At 34.1% G+C, this 21,530-nt stretch overlaps 1 protein-coding gene across 1 annotated transcript in view; it reads right to left on the reverse strand.

The window, feature by feature from the left end:
- Window positions 1-6,518: 6,518 nt before the first annotated feature.
- The window catches only part of LOC145263160 (corticotropin-releasing factor receptor 2-like), an 878,460-nt gene continuing 863,448 nt past the window's right edge, over window positions 6,519-21,530 (reverse strand). Inside the window, exons 10-12 of the mRNA XM_080120166.1 lie at window positions 14,012-14,147; window positions 12,754-12,795; window positions 6,519-7,426 (exon numbers count right to left, since the gene is read on the reverse strand). Coding sequence (XP_079976292.1) covers window positions 7,166-7,426; window positions 12,754-12,795; window positions 14,012-14,147 — 439 coding nt within the window. The 3' untranslated portion in view covers window positions 6,519-7,165. The remainder of the gene's footprint in view (window positions 7,427-12,753; window positions 12,796-14,011; window positions 14,148-21,530) is intronic.

Raw genomic sequence — 21,530 nt, forward strand, 5'->3', positions numbered from 1 at the left:
AGTGTCAAATGGAGAAGTTATTAAAGAATAGTGTCAAACGGAGAAGTTATGAAAGAATTGTGTCAAACGGAGAAGTTATGGAAGAATAGTGTCAAATGGAGAAGTTATGGAAGAATAGTGTCCAATGGAGAAGTTATGAAAGAATAGTGTCAAATGGAGACGTTATGAAAGAATAGTGTCAAATGGAGAAGTTATGAAAGAATAGTGTCAAATGGAGAAGTTATTAAAGAATAGTGTCAAATGAAGAAGTTATGAAAGAAGTGTGTCAAATGGAGAAGTTATGAAAGAATAGTGTCAAATGGAGAAGTTATGAAAGAATAGTGTCAAATGGAGAAGTTATGAAAGAATAGTGTCAAATGGAGAAGTTATGAAAAATAGTGTCAAATGGAGAAGTTATGAAAGAATAGTGTAAAACGGAGAAGTTATGAAAGAATAGTGTCAAATGGAGAAGTTATGAAAGAATAGTGTCAAATGGAGAAGTTATGAAAGAATAGTGTCAAATGGAGAAGTTATGAAAGAATAGTGTCAAATGGAGAAGTTATGAAAGAATAGTGTCAAATGGAGAAGTTATGGAAGAATTGTGTCCAGTGGAGAAGTTATGAAAGAATAGTGTCAAATGGAGAAGTTATGAAAGAATAGTGTCAAATGGAGAAGTTATGAAAGAATAGTGTCAAATGGAGAAGTTATGAAAGAATAGTGTCCAATAGAGAAGTTATGGAAGAATAGTGTACAAATGGAGAAGTTATGGAAGAATAGTATCAAATGGAGAAGTTATGAAAGAATAGTGTCAAATGGAGAAGTTATGAAAGAATAGTATTAAATGGAGAAGTTATGAAAGAATAGTGTCAAATGGAGAAGTTATGAAAGAATAGTGTCAAATGGAGAAGTTATGGAGGAATTGTGTCAAATGGAGAAGTTATGAATGAATAGTGTCAAATGGAGAAGTTATGAAAGAATAGTGTCAAACGGAGAAGTTATGAAAGAATAGTGTCAAACGGAGAAGTTATGAAAGAATAGAGTCAAATGGAGAAGTTATGAAAGAATAGTGTCAAATGGAGAAGTTATGAAAGAATAGTGTCAAACGGAGAAGTTATGAACGAATAGTGTCAAATGGAGAAGTTATGAAAGAATAGTGTCAAATGGAGAAGTTATGAAAGAATAGTGTCAAATGGAGAAGTTATGAAAGAATAGTGTCAAATGGAGAAGGTATGAAAGAATAGTGTCAAATGGAGAAGTTATGAAAGAATAATGTCAAATGGAGAAGTTTTGAAAGAATAGTGTCAAATGGAGAAGTTATGAAAGAATAGTGTCAAACGGAGAAGTTATGAAAGAATAGTGTCAAATGGAGAAGTTATGAAAGAATAGTGTCAAACGGAGAAGTTATGGAAGAATAGTGTCAAATGGAGAAGTTATGAAAGAATAGTGTCAAATGGAGAAGTTATGAAAGAATAGTGTCAAATGGAGAAGTTATGAAAGAATAGTGTCAAATGAAGAAGTTATGAAAGAATAGTGGCCAATAGAGAAGGTATGAAAGAATAGTGTACAAATGGAGAAGTTATGGAAGAATAGTGTGAAATGGAGAAGTTATGAAAGAATAGTGTCAAATGGAGAAGTTATGAAAGAATAGTGTCAAATGGAGAAGTTATGAAAGAATAGGGTCAAATGGAGAAGTTATGAAACAATAGTGTCAAATGGAGAAGTTATGGAGGAATAGTGTCAAATGGAGAAGTTATGAAAGAATAGTGTCAAATGGAGAAGTTATGAAAGAATACTGTCCAATGGAGAAGTTATGAAAGAATAGTGTCAAATGGAGAAGTTATGAAAGAATAGTGTCAAATGGAGAAGTTATGAAAGAATAGTGTCAAATGGAGAAGTCATAAAAGAATAGTGTCAAATGGAGAAGTTATGAAAGAATAGTGTCAAATGGAGAAGTTATGAAAGAATAGTGTCAAATGGAGAAGTTATGAAAGAATAGTGTCAAATGAAGAAGTTATGAAAGAAGTGTGTCAAATGGAGAAGTTATGAAAGAATAGTGTCAAATGGAGAAGTTATGAAAGAATAGTGTCAAATGGTGAAGTTATGAAAGAATAGTGTCAAATGGAGAATTTATGAAAGAATAGTGTCAAATGGAGAAGTTATGAAAGAATAGTGTCAAATGGAGAAGTTATGAAAGAATAGTGTCAAACGGAGAAGTTATGAAAGAATAGTGTCAAATGGAGAAGTTATGAAAGAATAGTGTCAAATGGAGAAGTTATGAAAGAATAGTGTCAAATGGAGTAGTTATGAAAGAATAGTGTCAAATGGAGAAGTTATGAAAGAATAGTGTCAAATGGAGAAGTTATGAAAGAATAGTGTCAAATGGAGAAGTTATGAAAGAATAGTGTCAAACGGAGAAGTTATGAAAGAATAGTGTCAAACGGAGAAGTTATGAAAGAATAGTGTCAAATTGAGAAGTTATGAAAGAATAGTGTCAAATGGAGAAGTTATGAAACAATAGTGTCAAATGGAGAAGTTATGAAAGAATAGTGTCAAACGGAGAAGTTATGAAAGAATAGTGTCAAATGGAGAAGTTATGAAAGAATAGTGTCAAATGGAGAAGTTATGAAAGAATAGTGTCAAATGGAGAAGTTATGAAAGAATAGTGTCAAATGGAGAAGTTATGAAAGAATAGTGTCAAATGGAGAAGTTATGAAAGAATAATGTCAAATGGAGAAGTTATGAAAGAATAGTGTCAAATGGAGAAGTTATGAAAGAATAGTGTCAAATGGAGAAGTTATGAAAGAATAGTGTCAAATGAGGAAGTTATGAAAGAATAGTGTAAAATGGAGAAGTTATGTAAGAATAGTGTAAAATGGAGAAGTTATGTAAGAATAGTGTCAAATGGAGAAGTTAGGGAAGAATTGTGTCCAATGGAGAAGTTATGAAAGAATAGTGTCAAATGGAGAAGGTATGAAAGAATAGTGTCAAATGGAGAAGTTATGAAAGAATAATGTCAAATGGAGAAGTTATGAAAGAATAGTGTCAAACGGAGAAGTTATGAAAGAATAGTGTCAAACGGAGAAGTTATGAAAGAATAGTGTCAAATGGAGAAGTTATGAAAGAATAGTGTCAAACGGAGAAGTTATGGAAGAATAGTGTGAAATGGAGAAGTTATGAAAGAATAGTGTCAAATGAAGAAGTTATGAAAGAATAGTGTCAAATGGAGAAGTTATGACAGAATAGTGTCCAATAGAGAAGTTATGAAAGAATAGTGTACAAATGGAGAAGTTATGGAAGAATAGTGTCAAATGGAGAAGTTATGAAAGAATAGTGTCAAATGGAGAAGTTATGAAAGAATAGTGTCAAATGGAGAAGTTATGAAAGAATAGGGTCAAATGGAGAAGTTATGAAACAATAGTGTCAAATGGAGAAGTTATGGAGGAATAGTGTCAAATGGAGAAGTTATGAAAGAATAGTGTCAAATGGAGAAGTTATGAAAGAATAGTGTCAAATGGAGAAGTTATGAAAGAATAGTGTCAAATGGAGAAGTTATGAAAGAATAGTGTCAAATGGAGAAGTTATGAAAGAATAGTGTCAAATGGAGAAGTTATGAAAGAATAGTGTCAAATGGAGAAGTTATGAAAGAATAGTGTCAAATGGAGAAGTTATGAAAGAATAGTGTCAAATGGAGAAGTTATGAAAGAATAGTGTCAAATGAAGAAGTTATGAAAGAAGTGTGTCAAATGGAGAAGTTATGAAAGAATAGTGTCAAATGGAGAAGTTATGAAAGAATAGTGTCAAATGGTGAAGTTATGAAAGAATAGTGTCAAATGGAGAAGTTATGAAAGAATAGTGTCAAATGGAGAAGTTATGAAAGAATAGTGTCAAATGGAGAAGTTATGAAAGAATAGTGTCACATGGAGAAGTTATGAAAGAATAGTGTCAAATGGAGAAGTTATGAAAGAATAGTGTCAAATGGAGAAGTTATGAAAGAATAGTGTCAAATGGAGAAGTTATGAAAGAATAGTGTCAAACGGAGAAGTTATGAAAGAATAGTGTCAAATGGAGAAGTTATGAAAGAATAGTGTCAAATGGAGAAGTTATGAAAGAATAGTGTCAAATGGAGAAGTTATGAAAGAATAGTGTCAAATGGAGAAGTTATGAAAGAATAGTGTCAAATGGAGAAGTTATGAAAGAATAGTGTCAAATGAAGAAGTTATTAAAGATTAGTGTCAAATGGAGAAGTTATGAAAGAATAGTGTCAAATGGAGAAGTTATGAAAGAATAGTGTCAAATGGAGAAGTTATGAAAGAAATAGAAAAAGCAGGGTATAAGTATTTGGGAGTGCTAGGGGGTGTAGGCATCATGAACAGAGAGATGAAAGAGAAAGTCAGGGAGAAGTATTATAAAAGGTTAAAGCTAATTGCAAAGTCGAAATTGTATGGAGGAAATCTGATGAAAGCGGTGAATGCACGAGCAGTCAGTGTTTTGAAGTACAGTGCAGGAATTTTAGAATGATCTGACAAGGAGTTATACCATCGATATCAAAACAAGAAAAGTCTTAGCAATGTTTGGTATATTCCATACTCGAAGTAGCGTAGCTAGGTTGTATTAGAAAAGGAAAGACGGTAGGAGAAGATTGATAGGTGTGAAAGATTTTGTTAGAGCTGAGAAAACGTTGTTGCAGGAGCACGTAGTTAGGAGTGTATGCTCAAGGTTGTGGCTAATGAAATAAAAGTATGTGAGATCAAGGCTGAGTATGCGAAACATATGGACAGAAAGGGCAGAGGAACTTGCTGGGAAGAAAATGCACGGAAAGTTCTTCCAGGATTTAACGGATGTGGCTAATAAAAGATCATGTCAATGGCTTAGAGCAGGGTATCTGGCTAAGATTACTGAAGCTTTTGTTTGTGCATTAGTAACCCGACTGTTAAAAAATGCTTCTAGGATGTTGCTGCAGAATACTGGTTTTGTGGAAAGATTTCAGAGTCAATTGCGTACCTTGCAGCAGGGTGTAGCGGATTGGCTCAGAGAGAGAGAGAGAGAGAGAGAGAGAGAGAGAGAGAGAGAGAGAGAGAGAGAGAGAGAGAGAGAGAGAGAGAGTACCGCAAAAGACAGGATTGCATGGGGCTCCGGATATATTGGGAGATTTGTAAGAAGGTTGGGGTGAAATGTGCTGGAAAGTGTGCTGGAAAGTAGTTCGAGGAGGTTCCTGATGAAGTGAGAATAAGTGAGGATGCCAATGTAGAGGTATAGTTGGACAAAAGTGTCATAACGACCAAGCAATTGAAATCGTCGGAATTTGGTCGTCATTGACAAGGTCTCAAAAAACTGACAATTGTAGACTTCTCAGTACCCTGGGACAGGAATGTGAGAGAGAAGGAGAACGAAAAGAGGAGCAATTATGCTCCATTGGCCTTGAAGATAAGGCGTATGCACGGGATTAAAACACAAATAATCCCATTCGTAATTGGTACGCTAGGTGTTGTATCAAGTCGTCTGGAAGGACATTTGAAAAAAATTACGAATCCTTAATGTTTTGGACGGCCTTCAGACCTCTGCTATTGTAGGTACGACCAATATCATAAGAAAAACCCTTGATCTTTGAAGCCCCTAGTTTGTAGCCGGGATTGAGGGAAGTTCTCTGAGAATATATCCCATCTCTTTTCAGGGAGACATTGGTAAACAAAATCAGAATTATTATGATTATTGTTGTTGTTGTTGTTATTATTATTATTATTATTATTATTATTATTATTATTATTATTATTATTGTTGTTGTTGTTGTTGTTGTTGTTGTTGGCATTATCAATTGTTATAGCTTATATGGTTATTATTATTATTATTATTATTATTATTATTATTATTATTATTATTATTATTACGAGTGTAATCAAATGTGCCAATAAACGGTTTGCCAGTGTTCGTACTGATATTCCTATTCACATAAAACAACGTTTCAATCGATGAAGTTTAAAATAGAAATAAGAAAGAGACCTTTCAAATTTGAAAGTTAAAAAAAAAATTAGAAAAACAGAACGAAAAACGTATCAATCGGCATAGAATCAAGAAAAACCGAAGAAACGTCTCATTATGGAAATAAACTGAAGGATTTCTTCTCAATTTGTTACCAGACAACAGAGGGTTGATTTGATTTCTTTTTGCCCCTAAACATTTGAAATGTTTACATCTAGCACTTATTTTACTTACTGTTTTTAGCGTGACAGGATGGATATTTATATAGACACAAATAAATACACATTTGTCTTGATGATAGAATTAATTATTATTTTATTTAAAATGTTATTTATTAGGAATGAAGCATAACAAAGTGACGCCACTGAATGTAATGGATTATCGGGAAGGAGTACTTAAGACGAAATTTATTTCCTTTAAATTGTAAGAAATTCAAATCTGATGAAGGGAAACGATGAAATGGAAGAGGGTTGCAAAATCGGGAAGTCTGAAGGAATAACTGTGGAACGACAACAGCATTTCGATAAAGATATGAATGTTGAGTGAAGCGCGATAAAATGATCTGTGACCACAAAACAGTTTATTCAAGCAATTTCCGCGGAAATTAAGATAAAAAAACACAAACACTGGTGACATCACGTGACAAGTGTTAAAAATATAAATCAAGATAGCGACCAATCAAATTACGAGATTCGGTTCTGGACTCGATCAAAGAGATCAAAGTGACAAGATTGTGCACTTGCTTAATAATAGTGATTATTATTATTGTTGTTTTTGTTGTTGTAGTAATAATTATATATGTTATATATGTTATGATTGCTGTTATTATTGTTATTAGTGTTGTCATATTTGTTCTAATTATGATTGTTGTTGTTAGCATTGTTGTTTATATTATTGTTGTTATGACCGTTGTTCTTGATAGTATTGTTGTTGTTATTACTATTGTTGTTATGATTTATATTTTATCATATAACATATATCTGATGCACCGTTATTTTTGTCCACAGTACTTTTGATCTACCCACATTCCACACTAAATAAAAATTTAATTTCACTCCTAAATGTTATGATGAGTGTTGTTGCTGTCGTTTCTTGATCATGTGTGTGTGTGTGTGTGCGCGCGCGCGCGCGTGCGTGCGCGCGTGCGTGCGTGCGTGTGTGTGTGTGTGTGTGTGTGTGTGTGTGTGTGTGTGTGTGTGTGTCCAGCTTTTCATACTTTCGTGTCAACGAAAGAATGCGACTCGTCGTCATCAATCACAGTCACTCTCTCATTAACGCTATCTGATATGGAAATAAAGTCTCTGGTCCCGTTGACTTTCTGGTCAGAAAGTAGTTCTTGTTGCATGGCGAAGTTCACTGTCATTGACTGCTTGTTGATACTCATTGAAGAGATGCGCGAACAACGCGTGGCGGTGTGTCGGTTGTCACCGTGGCTGAAGCAACGCATCTTGGGTCGTAATGCTTGCCGGACCTGAAGAAAGAAAAAAAAAAAAAGAACAGTTTTTAGTGGTATGAAATGAGAATATTTGATATTGCATTTTATTCCATGTTTTATAACGACTTTCGTGTGGACACTTTTCTCCATCACAGGTGGCGCCATATTGAATATGAAATTTTGTAAGAACATAACAGGGCCAGAAATAAACGGGAAAATAAAATAGTTGAAGAAAAGGCAAAGAGAAACACACACACACACACACATCTTTATATTCATGGATTTAACACTTAAAGATTTCATAATTTTTTTTAATCATTTCATTATTTCTTATAATTATCTATTCTCTATCTACAATTAAGAACATCGGCGTATCGCGATAGGATCTAGTAAAAATATTTATCTTTATATTATCCAATATGCATTTTGTAACTTCTTGTGTTGTTCGTTCATTGATTTTGGATAAGGTTATAATGTGTTTTAGGTTTTTGACTTTAATTATTTTTGTTTTTTCAGTATATTGATTAGTTTGTTATTTTTTATATATTGATTAGTTTGTTATTTTTATTATATTGATTAGTTTGTTATTTTTATATATTGATTAGTTTGTTATTTTTTATATATTGATTAGTTTGTTATTTTTTATATATTGATTAGTTTGTTATTTTTTATATATTGATTAGTTTGTTATTTTTTGTATATTGATTAGTTTGTTATTTTTTATATATTGATTAGTTTGTTATTTTTTATATATTGATTAGTTTGTTATTTTTTGTATATTGATTAGTTTGTTATTTTTTATATATTGATTAGTTTGTTATTTTTTATATATTGATTAGTTTGTTATTTTTTATATATTGATTAGTTTGTTATTTTTTATTATATTGTATAGTTATATTTGTTAGTATACATATACATTTCTTAATTTGGTACTTTTAGTATATTGCTTAGTTTGTTATTTTTTATATATTGATTAGTTTGTTATTTTTTATATATTGATTAGTTTGTTATTTTTTATATATTGATTAGTTTGTTATTTTTTATATATTGATTAGTTTGTTATTTTTTATTATATTGTATAGTTATATTTGTTAGTATACATATACATTTCTTAATTTGGTACTTTTAGTATATTGCTTAGTTTGTTATTTTTTATATATTGATTAGTTTGTTATTTTTTATATATTGATTAGTTTGTTATTTTTTATATATTGATTAGTTTGTTATTTTTTATATATTGATTAGTTTGTTATTTTTTATATATTGATTAGTTTGTTATTTTTTATTATATTGTATAGTTATATTTGTTAGTATACATATACATTTCTTAATTTGGTACTTTTAGTATATTGCTTAGTTTGTTATTTTTAGTATATTGCTTAGTTTGTTACTTTAAGTATATTTCTTAGTTTGCAATTTTTTAATAAATTGCTTAGTGTGTTACATTTATTATATTGCTTAGTTTGTTATTTTAAGTATATTGCTTAGTTTGTTATTTTTAGGATATCGATAAGTTTATTATTTTTAGTATATCGCGTAGTTTGTTCTGTTTAGTATATTGCTTGGATTGAGTACATTGCTTGGTTGGTTATATTTAGTATATTGCTTCTTTTTATTTTTTTTAGTACTTTGCTTAGCTTGTTATTTTTAGGAAATTGCTTTGTTTGTTATTTTGTGTATATCGCTCAGTTTGTTATTTCTAGTATATTGCTTAGATTCTTATTTTCAGAATATTGCTTAGTTTGTTATTTTTGGTATATTGCTTAGTTTCATATTTATAGTACATTTCTTATTTGGTTATTTTTAGGATATTGGTTAGTTTATTATTTTTAGTATATTTCTAAGTTTGGTATCTTTATTATATTGCTGAGTTTCGTAATTTTAGTATATTGCTCGGTTTATTACTTTTAGTATATTGCTTAGTTGATTATTTTTAGTATATTGCTCAGTTTGTTACTTTTATTATATTGCTTAGTTTGTTATTTTTAGTGTATTGTTTTTTTTTGTTATTTCTAGTATATTGCTTGGTTTTGTATTTTTAGTATATGGCCCCGTTTATAATTTTTAGTATATTGCTTTGTCTGTAAGTTTCAGTATATTGCAAAGTTTGGTACTTTTATTATATTGTTTAGTTTGGTATTTTTAGTGTATGGCTTAATTTGTTATTTTTAGTATATTGCTTAGTTTGTTATTTTTTCTATATTGTTTAGTTTCTTATTTTTTGTAAAAGGTTTAGTTTGGTATTTTAATATATTGTTTAGTTTGTTATTTTTGGTATATTGCTTAGTTCAATATTTTAAGTATATTACTTAGTTTGTTATTTTCCGTATATTGCTTAGTTTGTTATTTTTTATTATATTGATTAGATTGTTATTTTTAATGTCTTGTTTAGTTTTTTATTTTTAGAAAACTGCTTGGTTGGTAATTTTTAGTATATTATTATTATTTTAAGAATATTGATAGTTTTTTAGTTGCATTATATTGCTAAGTTTGTTATTTTTAGTATATTGTTTGTTGTTATTTTTCGTATATTGCTTTTTCGTTTTTTAAATATATTGCTTAGTTTGTTATTTTGTAAATAAATTGCTTAGTTTATTATGTTTAGTATATTGCTAAGTTTGTTATTTTTAGTATATTGCTTTGTCTTTTATGTTTAGTATATTGCTTAATTGGTTATATTTAGTATATAGGTTAGTTTGATATTTTTAGTACATTGCCTAGTTTGTTATTTTTAGGATATCGCTTAGTTTGTTCTTTTTAGTATATTGCTTGGTTTGATATTTTAAGTATATGGCTTTGTTTCTTGATTTTAGTATATTGCTTAATTTGTTATTTTTAGTATACTAGCAGGGGTGCCCGGCGTTGCTCGGGTGTTTGGAGGTGTATGCTGTGCAAAAAAAGCAAAAAAACAAAAAAAAGGTTAATTTTTTAAAACTTTGACCCCTATTATGACCCCTTAAAATTTATAGTTTCGGGCTCAAATCACTTTATTAAGTTAGATCCAGGTTCAAGCAACCTATATCTAAAATTTCAAGTGTCTAGACCCAAAATTGTCGGAGGAGTTTGGTAGAGTTCTTAAAGGTCAAATCGTTGAAATTTGACCCCTTAACAGCCAAATTTCTGGCTGACACCCGTCACATCGATTTTCCCAAATCTCAGTACCCGGTATTTCAAATTCTGAGTCTATAGACTAAAAATTTACAGAGTTATTGCGTAAGGAAATGTACACAGACAGACAGACAGACAGACAGACAGACACGTTCACTTTTATAGATATATAGATAGATTGCTTAGTTTGTTATCTTTATTATATTGCTTAGCTTGTTATTTTAATATATTGTTTACTTTGTTATTTTTAGTATAAGGCTTAGTTTTATATTTTTGGTATATTGCTTAGTTTGTTATTTTTAGTATATTGCTTATTTTGTTAGTGTCAGTATATTGCGCAGTTTGGTGTTTTTATTTTATTTCTTAGTTTGGTATTTTTTGTATATTGCTTAGTTCGTATTTTTAGTATATTCCTTAGTTACTTTTTGTATATTGCTTAGTTTGTTGCTTTTATTACATTTCTGAGTTTGGTATTTTTGATATATTGCTTTTTTGTTATTTTTAGTATATTGCTTAGTTTGTTATTTTTCTATATTTGTAATTGGTTATTTTTAGTATAATGTTTAGTTTGGTATTTTTATCATATTGATTAGTTTTTATTTTCAGTATATTGTTTAGTTTGTTATTTTATTATATTGATTAGTTAGTTATTTTTAGCGTATTGATAGTTTGGTATTTTTAGTATATGGCTTAGTTGGTTATTTTTTCTATATTATCTAGTTTGCTATTTTAAGTATATAGCTTAGTTTTATATTTTACGTATATTGCATGGTTTGTTATTTCGAGTATATCGCTTAGTTCGGTATTTTTATTATATTGCATAGTTTTCTATTTTTAGTTTATTGTTTAGTTTTTTTATTTTTAGTATACTGCTTAGTTGGTTATTTTAAGTATATTGCTTGTTTTTTTATTTAAAGAATATTGTTTAGTTTTATATTTTAAGTATATTGATAGTTTGTTAGTTTCAGTATATTGCTAGCTTTGGTATTTTTAGTGTATTGCTTAGTTTTTTTTTGTATGTTGCTAGTTGGTTATTTTTAGTATATTGTTTATTTGGTATTTTTAGTATATTGTTTAGTTTGTTATTTAAATATATTTCGTAGTTTGTTTTTTTCTTGTAAATTGGTTAGTTGGTTATTTTTAGGATATTGCTTAGTTGGTTACTTTTAGTATATTGCTTGTTTTTTTCCGTATATTGCTTAGTTGGTTATCCTTAGGACACGTCTTGGGTTGGTATTTTTTATTATATTGCTTTGATTTTTTTGGTATATTGCTAAGTTTGTTATTTTAAGTGTATTGATTAAAGTGTCATTTTTAGTATATTACTTAGTTTGTTATTTTTAGTAAATTGCTTAGTTTGTTATTTTTAGTAAATTGCTTAGTTTGTTATTTTTAGTAAATTGCTTAGTTTGTTATTTTTAGTAAATTGCTTAGTTTGTTTTTAGTATATTGCTTAATAGGTTATTTTGAGTATATTACTTAGTTTGTTATGTTTAGTATATTGCTTAGTTGATTATTTTAATATATGTTTTTAGTATTTGATTGAGTAGGACAATTTTTTTCTTATCTACGTGAATAGTTCTAGATTGTTGTGTTGTTGTGTGTAGAGACGTATGCTAAAATTTGTTGTTTTTCGTTTTTATTTTTGTTTTTTTAGTGGTCTACTGGTATTTTTGCTGCCAGTTCAACATTCTTGTGTATCAGCTTTGTTGGATGCCCTATTCTTCTTAAGGTTATTTGTAGTTCATTTAGTCAATGCATTTGGAGTCGTTTTTTGGAGACTATCGTGCAGATTCTGCGTACTATGGAGTAGGGTATGTATTTCAGGTACCTAGGTATGTTTTTATATTATATATTTGTATGTACAGCTTTCACACCTTAATTAATTAATCAATCAGTTGCTAGGTGTTTAAATCCATAATGTGGGTAATTTAATGCAAAAAGGATAAAGGGCGGGTGGAAGCCCCTCGTAAATATCCAGATATTAATAAAAATATACGCATCCAATATTATTTATATTATGAAACAGTTTAAAAAGTCACAAAAAGTGACAAAATTACTACTATGCAATTTCAAACGTATACGTTGCAGACCAAATAATTGACAAAGATGTTTGGGTGCATCCAACAAGATGTCTCTGCATAAAAAGTGAATGAAAATCGTGCAATGGCGGCCAAGTTGCCAGAAGGCGCAACAAGAGATAAAGCTTGGCTGCTTTGTGTTAATATGGATGTCAACAAATGATAAGAACTTACTTCGCCATTCAAGAAACAGTAAAAGACAGCAACAAGGAAGCCCTGGAAGAATACATAAGAAAAGAAATTGATATATTTAGCAAAGATTACACTTTGGAAACAAACGTTAACATTATACATATATGATATAACATATTTTTGTGACATTATTGTATACACTTGTAATATCATATTATACATTTATATTATAACATTGTACGTTTATGATATCATAACATGATATGATCCCGAGAAAGGGATAAATATCGTTTGAAGTAACTGAACGGTGTTGCTTCAGTTCAAATAATAAATCTGTTATGTTGCAGTATGAATGAGCATCGTAGTTGAAGTAAAGTTCTTAGCGCGAGGTTTGCGTACCTTCCGTCGTCTCTTTAAAGTCTCCACCAGTTGGTATTTATGGTTTAACCAGTCAATCACAATCTTGCAGGAGGAAAGACTCGGATGTATTCATTACATCATAACATTATACATTTGTGATATAACGTACAATAATATATTATATGATTAAAAATATAGGATATTATAAAATAATACAAATACAATATTATTTACTTTACTGCTCTCGGTGTTGGGGCTTAAAACCTGCAATCTTGCTATGATAATATAATGAATAGCAACAGTTAAGGAGGACGGCTTAGGCAGTCAAAACCATTATGAGGCACAATCTTTGTGAGCTCTATACATATGTTCGACTCGCCTAATAAACAGTCAAATAAAACCAACAATTATTCAATTCCCGGATGTTGGCTCATCACATACACAATCACATCAGCTTATCTGATACGTTTCACTAGCGACTTCCAGTTTGCGACATAATTTGCTGACACACAGCCCGAACTCTAACGTTTCTTATACGTTAATCTTATGTAAAAAATACTGTTTTTTTTTTTTACATTTTTTCATATTATTCGGATTATTAGGACTTCTGTTCTCATTAAGTACAAAAACAGATATGTACATTATGTGACGTATAGTTGGGGCTCCGTCTCTAACGTCCACATCTGAGTTAAGTCTCAGATTTCAAATATCAGAAACTCGATTTAAAGTTAATTCCGCCGTACGACTACTTCGTTTTGAATCATCCTCCTACTCATCGACTTACTTCTCAAACTTACCCCAATTTCAACTGTCTAATCTGCTCGCCACCTAAATATTCGACCGATTATCGCAATACAAATAAATGCACATTGGTCTTTATTATAGGGTGAAGAATCAATCAGCTTGAAATTGGTATATAGTAGAACAAAAATGGACCTACCTGGAATGATTGTAAGACGGTGTCTGTGTAAATAAGAACTAAACCAAACGTTGAGTTTTCTTCTGGACGCAAAATAAACATGGCGTACGTGATGCCGAGCAGGGGAAGCAAAACCACGGCGGCCTTAACAGCTTTTCTGTTTAAATAAAAGAAAGAGATCATGTTATGACACGCAGAATTTACTTGATAGAAAAAAATCCTCTTTAAAAACAAACATTAAAAACCAGTGTTTATAAAAAATATACTTCCTCTATTAACCGTAGAGGTCGGAGGATATGTTGAGACCCTTCACTGGGGAGGGTGATCTAATTAAATGGCTGAAAAATTAAAGATGGTGGCAAGGTTGCAAAAAATCGAAGACGTGGTCACCCTGCTGCTGCTCTACTTAGAGGGGGAAGCCCTCGCTATTTACCAGCAGATGCGCGATGAAGATAAGAGAGACCTTGCCTCAGTGAAGCAAGACTGAAATTGGCTTTCGCCGAGAGTCCATTTGAAGCACTCGGCAAGCTTGCAAGTTTGAGGTGGATAGGCGAGTTTGTTGACGTCTTTGCTGCGGAGATCAGAAGACTGGCAGGATTGGCTGGTTACGTGGGGAGGAGTCTGGAGATAACGGTAAAGCTATACCTAGTGAATGGCTTCCGAGAAGAAATCTCCGCGAACATGCAGAGATCAACCAACTTGGGGGCGCTACGTTTAGAGGGGGCCAAGTAACTTTTGGACGCCTCGGCGCAGTAGGAATGGCAGGAGTGGAAGGTGATAGAAATATCAGAACACAAAAAAACCGGAGGCTTGCTGCATCGAGGACGAGGATTTCCTGGCGAGGTTCGATGGTGAGAGGTGGACGGTGGAATGGAACGGGCCTCAGGAACTACGAAACAAAGTAAGCTGCTACGAGAAAATACTGCGAGGAGAAATAAGAAAAGGATTCGAGGAAGAATTGGAGAGGTGGATAAAGGAGGGAATTCTGAAACCGTGGACAGGGGAAGAAAAAGGAGTGCTACTATTACTGGCGGTTGTTCAACTCACAAAGAATAAAGTTAGACCGGTAATGGATTTCAGAGAATTAAACAGATACGTAGCCTGCCACACTGGAAAGGGGATTGATGAATGCGAAGAGGTGATGAGGAAGTGGAGGAGGATGAAGCAGATCACTCGATTGTCGACCTGAAGTCGGCTTATCTCCAGATCCATGTAGATGAAAAACTCTGGAAACATCAATTGGTCCGGTACAAGGGGAAGTTTTATTGCTTGACGAGGTTAGGCTTTGGGCTGAGCTCAGCCTAAAAAATTATGACTGCCGTGCTGAAGACGGTGCTGAGTAAAGACTGTACAGTGGACAAGGCCACTAGTTCGTACACTGACGACATTCTCGCGGAGGAAGCAGCGGTGACAGCAGAGAAAGTGAGAGGCCATGTCGCGAGGTATGGGTTGACTGCAAAACCGGCGGAGTCCCTGGATGGAGAAGCGGCGTTGGGGTTGAAACTATACCGAGATGGAAAATGAAGCCTTGTCTTTATACGAGGGAATACAATACCCGAAATCGGAACCGACCTGACAAAACGAGAACTCTTCTCGGTCTGCGGTAGACTGGTGGGACACTATCCAATCGCCGGCTTGCTCAGGATAGCGTGCAGTTTTATCAAACGACAAACGGGCACTGATGGCTGGGAGGGCCGTGTGACGAAGGAGGTCACGAACATGCTACAAGACATTATCGCGAGAGTGACGAAAGAAAAACCCAGTAAAGGGGGGAATGGCGGCGGCGGAGACGCGGGAGTGATTTGGTGTGATGCCAGCAGTCTGGCATTGGGTGTCGTATTAGAGATGGGAGGCGTAACTGTGGAAGATGCGGCGTGGTTAAGGAAGAAAAACGACTATTACCATATCAACGTAGCCGGACTGGAGGCCGCTATGGAAGGAATCAATCTGACCCTGAAGTGGGGATTGAAAACAATTGAAATTAAATCCGATTCTGCAACGGTAGTTTCATGGATCAGGTCGGCAGTGACTGGCGATAAGAGTGTTAGGACCAGAGGTGCTGCAGAAATGCTGATCAAGCGCAGGCTTGGAGCACTTGCAGATTTGATAGCGGAATTCCAGTTGAAGATATCTGTAGTGCTGATCCCATCAGAAAAGAACAAGGCGGATTCTATGACACGGGTTAAGAAGGCCTGACTGCAAGAGAGAAAGGAGGTTTCCTCAGTATGCTGTGCAGGAGAGGAAGTTAAAAAGTTATATGAAATGCACCACTTTGGTCGAGAACGGACGTTATTCCTGGCAAGAGAGGTTTACCCGGAAACCATCGAGAAGGAGGTCAGGGAGGTAGTGGAGCATTGTCAGGAGTGCCAATCGATAGACTCCGGACCACCCAGACACGAAGCAGGAGAGTTACACATTGCAGATGACTGGAAGCGATTGGCCATTGATGTGACCCATTATCGCCATAAGCTGTATCTGTCGATGGTCGACTGTGGACCGGCGAAGTTTGCCATATGGAGAGAGATCAGGGCAGAAGCTGCATGGGCGATCGGAGGGGTCATCGAAGAAATATTTTTGGAAAGAGGGCCGGTTAAGTAACTGTTAATGGACAATGGCCCCGCTTTCCGATCAGAAGTCTTTAAAGACGTGTGTGATAGGTGGGGAGTAAGGCAATTTTTTAGGGCAGCGTATCGGCCGAGTGGCAATGGGATAGTGGAGAGGAATCATCGAACCATCAAGGCTGCTGCGGGAAAAAGCAACATTTCACCCATGGAGGCGGTGTTTTTGTACAACATCTCACCGAAAACCAGACAAGATGAGACAACTGTGCCTCATAGAGCCATATTTGCATATAAGTGGCGGCATCCGTGCAACAAAACGGTAGGAATTGAGGGTGAAGAAGCTACCATTAAAGTGGGCGAGGAGGTGTGGGTAAAGCCCCCCGATGCAAAATGTACCACTCGCTGGGGGAGGGGGGTCGTAACGCGAACGCAGTCAAAGAACAACGTAATGGTAAATGGCGTTCCCCGGTATATCCTAGACCTGCATCGTGTAACCCTGCCGGTGCGCAGTGATGGCAGTGAAGAGAAGGAAGTCGATATCCACCAAGAGGCTAACGATGCACCCCAATTCGACTCACATTGCGGTTCTTTACAACTAGACGAGAATGTCTGTAGTGAACCTGAAAATGCCAACCCCCAAGAAGTTGTCCCCCAGAGGCCTCAACGTGAGAGGAGGAGGCCTGCTTGGATGAAGGATTATGAAGTGTCTTATTGATCTCAAAGATCAGGGGGGCGTGTGAGGTATATGGTTAGAAAAGAAGAAGAAGAAGAAAAAAACGTACCGGGCGTATCTCTATCACTCTTTGGGAAAGAAGGAAAGAATGGCCAGCGCATTTGTATACGTGAAGGGCATCTTGGGAAAGCAGAGCATGATGGGAGGAGCTATTTTTTTCCTTGTCTCTTCCTTTTTTTTTTTTTCTAGATAGGAGAATATAAAAGCAGAGAAAAATTTCCTGGGGCAGCAGAGAGAAAAGAGTCATGAACATCTTCTCTTGAAAAGAATTTTGTATTGCTGACGTTCGGATTGTGCGGTGTGACATTGGTGGCGAAAGACCAGGTGTGGTTGATTGGAAAAGAAGAGGGTAGAAACGTTCTGTTGTCGAGAGAGTGACTCACTCCTTCCCGAAACCCAGAACCGAATCCTGATTATAACCCTAAATTAACGTTTTAACAAAATGTTTAATAAAAATAAGCCTTATTATATGATTTTAAAAACTTGATCAAAGCACGCAATATTAAAACCTGAATATATGTTTTTTAAATCCACTAAAGGCAATGAGAATTTTAAATATGTAAAATTTCCTTGATTTTGAGGGTGCTGGTAATGGCCTTGTTGTCATAATTTGGATCGGTAGAGAGCTGCACAGCGATCTCGCTCCTTGAACATTGTGTTACTTTCAAACTTGATAGGAGCCTGCTATCATGTCAGAAAATGACATAATTTGTACACAGCTGAAAACAAAACAACGAGAAAAGAAAACCGGTTTCTAGGGCGACAGTTTTATCGTTCTCCCACTCTGCGATATATATGTATGAATGAGAAATATATATATATATATATGGTATATGCGGTATATGATTTAGATATGATATACGTATGATATGTATACAATGTTATATATATATATATATATATATATATATATAGATATATATATATATTATATATATACTTCATTTTTCTTTTTACTTAAGAAGTCGCCCTTTAATTTGTTTTGACGTATATAACATTTTTATTTATTTATTAATTTTAAAACAGTAATCTACACGCGTGTTTCGAGGTAATTACCTCTCGTAAGCGTAGCTCAACTGTTCCTAGGGATCGAACGTCAGACCATGTTTACCACAGTCCGGTGGCTTAGGCCGCGAGCCCTTGATGACTTTACTGTTTATTTTTATCGCTTATACATTTAGATTTTGTTATTGTTGTTTTTTTTTCAAGCGATAAATACGGTTAATATTGGCTCCGCCTCGAAGCTCATATTTTTTATTTACTTAGAAAGTCGTCCTTTAATTTGTTTGGACGTGTATAACATTTTTATTTATTTATTATTTTTAAATCAGTAATCTACGTACACGCGTGTTTCGAGGTAATTACCTCTTGTCAGAGTAGCTCAGCTGTTCCTAGGGATCGGACGTCAGACCATGTTTACCACAGTCCAGTGCCTTAACTGTGGTCTGCTATGTACGAGGGGCGTGCAAAAAGTAATGACCCTGACCCACTTACAGTTGTCTGATCTAGCTGAAATTTTGGATGTTCAATGATGTATATCTCTACGAGTTGTGTGGCAAATTACAGCTCTGAACTAATTGTGGTTTCTGTTTTACAGGTGTTTGAACTGAGTCAGGTGTGAAATGGAGCCTGTTGAATGTTGAGCAGTGATCCGGTTTTTGAATTTGAAAGGACGCAAACCACAGGAAACTTTTGATGAAATGAAAGAAACTTATGGTGATAATGCCCCATCATATGACCTTGTAAAACGCCGGCATCGTGAATTCAAACATGGCCGGAAGTCTGTGGAAACAGCTCCCAGACCTGATGCCCCCCTTCTGCCATTGATGAGGCAGCTGTTCGTCAAGTTGAGGCTGCCATTTTGGAAGATCGGCGCATTACTATTCGCCAAATAGCTCAAGATGTCAAGATTAGTACAGGGTCTGTGGAAACTATCATTCATGACCATTTGCATATGAATAAGGTGTCTGCCAGATGGATTTCCAGGTTGCTCACACCATTCCAGAAGCGAGAACGCGTCGAGTGCTCGAAGATAAATTTGGAGATGTACCAAGAAGATGAGTCAAAGTTTTTCAAAACACTGATTATACATGATGAAACCTGGGTCCATCACTATGATCCAGAGACCAAAGCCCAGTCAATGCAGTGGAAGCACTTGGACTCACCACCTCCAAAGAAGGCAAGGGATCAGCCCTCCGTGGGCAAGGTCATGCTTACAGTCTTCTGGGACCAGGATGGAGTAGTGATGACAGATTTCCTGGCAAAGGGTACCACAATTACAGGAGCCTATTATGCTTCACTTTTGATGAAATTAAGGGAAGCTATCAAAATCAAGAGGCGGGGTAAGATCAGCAAAGGTACCCTCCTCCTGCAGGACAACGCTTCGGTCCACAACTCGCATGTCGCCAGATCAGAAGCACGGGCGTGTGGTTATGAAATCCTTCCCCATCCTCCCTACTCTCCTGACCTTGAACCCTCTGACTTCCACCTCTTTCCAGCTATGATGTTGTTTTTGAAAGGAAAGCGTTTCCCAGATGATGCAGCCTTGATTTCTGAAGTCACATCGTGGTTGGAGGACCAACCTGTGGTGTTCTACAAAAACGGTCTCCAGAGCTGCATCAAACGATGGGAGAAATACATAACTCTGGGTGGTTCCTATGTAGAGAAAGACCAATAACTGTGCCAAGTTTTGTTGCTCTACTCCTATGGGAAGTGAGCCAGGGGCATTACTTATTGCACGCTCCTCGTAACAATGGCGTAAATTTCATTCCGGTGTACTTTATTCTGAGTACTGGCAGGATATATATATATATATATATATATATATATATATATATATATATATATATATACATTTGTCTTTACGTAAGCAGTAGTTTGTTGCTACACAGTCATGACCATGTTTCGGTCTACTAGTATTTATTAACTAGAGACCTCATCAGGCAACAACCCTTATTTTCGAAAACTGAATTCTAAATGACGAGCGAAAATTCATCCTCGGTAAAAGAAGGCTTTTTTTATCATGAGTGTGAAGAACAGGGTTGAATTGGCTGCTAGTACTGTTTTCATTAACACAGGAGATTATATATATTCTAGTTCAATAATGTCCAACTAAAGTTCTTAATTTAACATCATTCAAACCGTAGTCATTACGGAAACATTAAATATTAAAAAAAAACAAAAAAACTTTTATTTGTAAAAAATGTTTCTACTCCGGATTTGCATTTCATACAAAAGTCAGACTGACAGAGTTTTATGCACGCTGAGACTGACATCGCCTTCTTCCGCCACGTTCCGATGCACGATTTTGTGCAGCTCTAAGATATCACCTTTTTAACCTTTGTCTTTTCGCTCTGAATGTATTAGTTAATCGCCCGGGGCGCCCTCACCCAAAATACCGACGGGTATTTCCAGGCAGTTCTAATTTGGCCACTGTGCTCTTCCTCTAAATTCTATTTGTGTGACGTTGTGTCTAGTCTTCCGTAGTTAAGGAGACATAAATAAAACATGGTCTTTTTCATGAAGAGGCTTCATCAGTGCATAAAATTGAAATGCATCCAATATTCATTTATCGTTTATATATGTACTTTTACCTTAAATTAATGTTTCTAATGGAAATACTTGTTTAATCCTATTTTTGCATATGAATGCTTATCTTAGAATACGCCTGCGTCATGAGCGTTCTTGTTTTTTACTGTTTGCAAATATATATATATATATATATATATATATATATATATATATATATATATATATATATATATATATATCATAAGATATGATATATGATAAGAATAATGGAAATAGTATTTTGACGTGATAGAAAGATTAAAAGGAACAAACCAAGTCACACGTCTATCACTCTTTCGTCTTTATTGTTAGACTTCTTCTGGATGAATATATATATATATATATTCTCACAATATCTATTGCCCATCAAGCCCCCATTACTTTAATTCTAAGCATCATATGTAAACGTATGTCTTACATTACATATATTCATTATAAATTTGCAAACTTAAACAATACCCAATTAACGATATTTAAAAAGTGCCAGGTTTATTCTTGTATATATATGTATATATATATATATATATATATATATATATATATATATATATATATATATATATATGGCAGTTTTTGAGATATCGTTAATTGGGTATTTAAACTGTTTTATAGAAAGCTAAAACGATATATTATTTTTTAAAAATAAATAATTATTTAAGCTTTATAGCAAACTTAC

Source organism: Euprymna scolopes, chromosome 38, assembly GCF_053919585.1.
Source record: "Euprymna scolopes isolate OS-2025 chromosome 38, ASM5391958v1, whole genome shotgun sequence".
Taxonomy (NCBI): domain Eukaryota; kingdom Metazoa; phylum Mollusca; class Cephalopoda; order Sepiida; family Sepiolidae; genus Euprymna; species Euprymna scolopes.